Here is a 2,020-nt window from a genome sequence, read left to right on the forward strand (position 1 = left end):
AACTACCACTGCTGTGCATGTCCTGCTGATTGTTTTTTTTAGTCAGGTCATCTTAGAAATCACTAAGAAAACACAACTGAAATATTCAATGTACCTTTGGGTGAGTGTTCTTTTGTTTATTTATATATTATTAAAAATAATATTTTATGTTGTTATCAAAGATCTGTTGTCAGGATGACTATAGCTTTTTGTAATTGTTCTAAAAGTGAAAAGACATATTGATGACTTAAAAGTGGATTTCTGTCTTGTATTTGGTTATATTCTGATGAGGTTTAATCTGGCTTTTCAATGATCAACACCACATGAAGATAAACCTTAGATAGACGTTTTAAGGTTTCATTACTTTTTACTTTTAGGGATTAGCAAGAAAATGTTTGTTCTGCATGCAAAGCATTGGCTTTAAATAGAACAGGCATTTTCACTAATATTTATTTTTCCTTTTCTTAGGTCAATAATGGCATCAGTTTTGGGAATTGAAGTTATTCTTTCTGTTTACATAATTTCTTATGTTATTGGATTCCCTGCCAATTTGGTGGCTCTGTATGCATTCAGTGTAAAGATCCACTGCAAGCCACGACCTTCAGACATCCTCCTACTGAATCTGACTGTGTCTGACCTGCTCTTCTTAATCACACTTCCTCTTAAAATGCACGAGGCGGCATCAGGGATGGAGTGGACTCTGCCCACCTTCTTGTGCTCCATCATGTGCTTTACCTTCTTCACTACAATTTACACCACCTCCTTGCTACTGATGGCAATCAGTGTGGTTCGCTACATAGCTGTTGCCTATCCTATGACCTATCAACAACTGAAAAACAGTTTGTACCCAGTCACTATCAGTGCTCTTATATGGTTGATATCAGCGGCACACTGCAGCATTACTTTCATTTTAGAGCACCATCCATCCTTGTCAAACTCAAATTCTTCTGTGTGCTATGAGAGTTTCACAGAGAGGCAGCTGGATGTTCTCCTTCCAGTTCGTTTGGAGTTTTTCGTTGTGCTGTGCCTTGTACCTCTTCTAATCACTATTTACTGCTATCTGCGATTGATTTTGATTCTATTCAGCCGTCCCATGATTTCCTGGATGCAGAAGAGGAAAGCTATTGGGATGGCTTTGGGAACTCTTGCTGTGTTTATCATTGGTGTTCTACCATTCAATCTATCTCATGTAGTGGGTTTCATTCAGGGTCAAAGCCCTAAATGGCGGTACTACGCCTTGCTTCTCAGCACATTAAACACCTGTATTGATCCCATCATATTTTATTTTTCCTCTTCAATCTTCCACTGCACAAGCAGCAAATCTATTTTCAGAAAGTATTTTGTCAAAACTGTAACAGTAAAAATTCAAGGAACAAATTCAAACTGAAAATGAATTCAATTTCTAATTGTGGACACAGAAGTTAATAAAAAAATATAACATTTTATTAGAAAAACACTTACGTTTTGTGATTTACCCAAATTCTGCTGCGTTAAGATAATTTCTCTTGTTTGTCATTCACTATGTAATAACTCTAAACCATGATTGACCTTTTCATAGGAAAACTACAAGTGTACGCTAACTCTTAGGATATTGGAAGCTGTTAGCTTTAATCTTGAACATTAATTATTCAGCACTGACTTATTTTCCTCTGGTATAAAGCCAGTAATCTGTTCCATACTAATACAATCTGTTGACTTATATGTATAATTTATATGTTGTTAACAAGCATTATTCATATTATTTATTCAATTATTCATTTTAAAATCAAAATAAGACATTGAAATCACAAAATTGTGTTTTTATTGTTGGTTGGATGTGAAACCAGTTATTATTATAGTCATAATAATCAAATGTTTTTTAGCAACTGAAATTTATAAATAAAAAGAATATATAACAACAACTGCAACTGAGTTTTTTTTTTCTCTGAAGAAACAACATACTGTACCTGAGTAGCCTACTGACTGCCACCATAATTTTGCAGAGCTGCATTAATTCCAAGTAATATGTATTACATTGATAAAAGCCTTTGCTCTTTCTTGC

At 34.5% G+C, this 2,020-nt stretch overlaps 1 protein-coding gene across 1 annotated transcript; it reads left to right on the forward strand.

Moving 5' to 3' along the window:
- The first annotated feature begins 454 nt into the window (after positions 1 to 454).
- LOC119777421 (free fatty acid receptor 3-like) lies at positions 455 to 1,366 on the forward strand. Its single transcript, XM_038276291.1, has one exon. The coding sequence runs from the start codon at positions 455 to 457 to the stop codon at positions 1,364 to 1,366; it is 912 nt and encodes a 303-aa protein (XP_038132219.1).
- The last annotated feature ends 654 nt before the right edge of the window (positions 1,367 to 2,020 follow it).

Source organism: Cyprinodon tularosa, unplaced genomic scaffold (genome assembly GCF_016077235.1).
Source record: "Cyprinodon tularosa strain WSP-4 unplaced genomic scaffold, ASM1607723v1 ctg124, whole genome shotgun sequence".
Taxonomy (NCBI): Eukaryota; Metazoa; Chordata; class Actinopteri; order Cyprinodontiformes; family Cyprinodontidae; genus Cyprinodon; species Cyprinodon tularosa.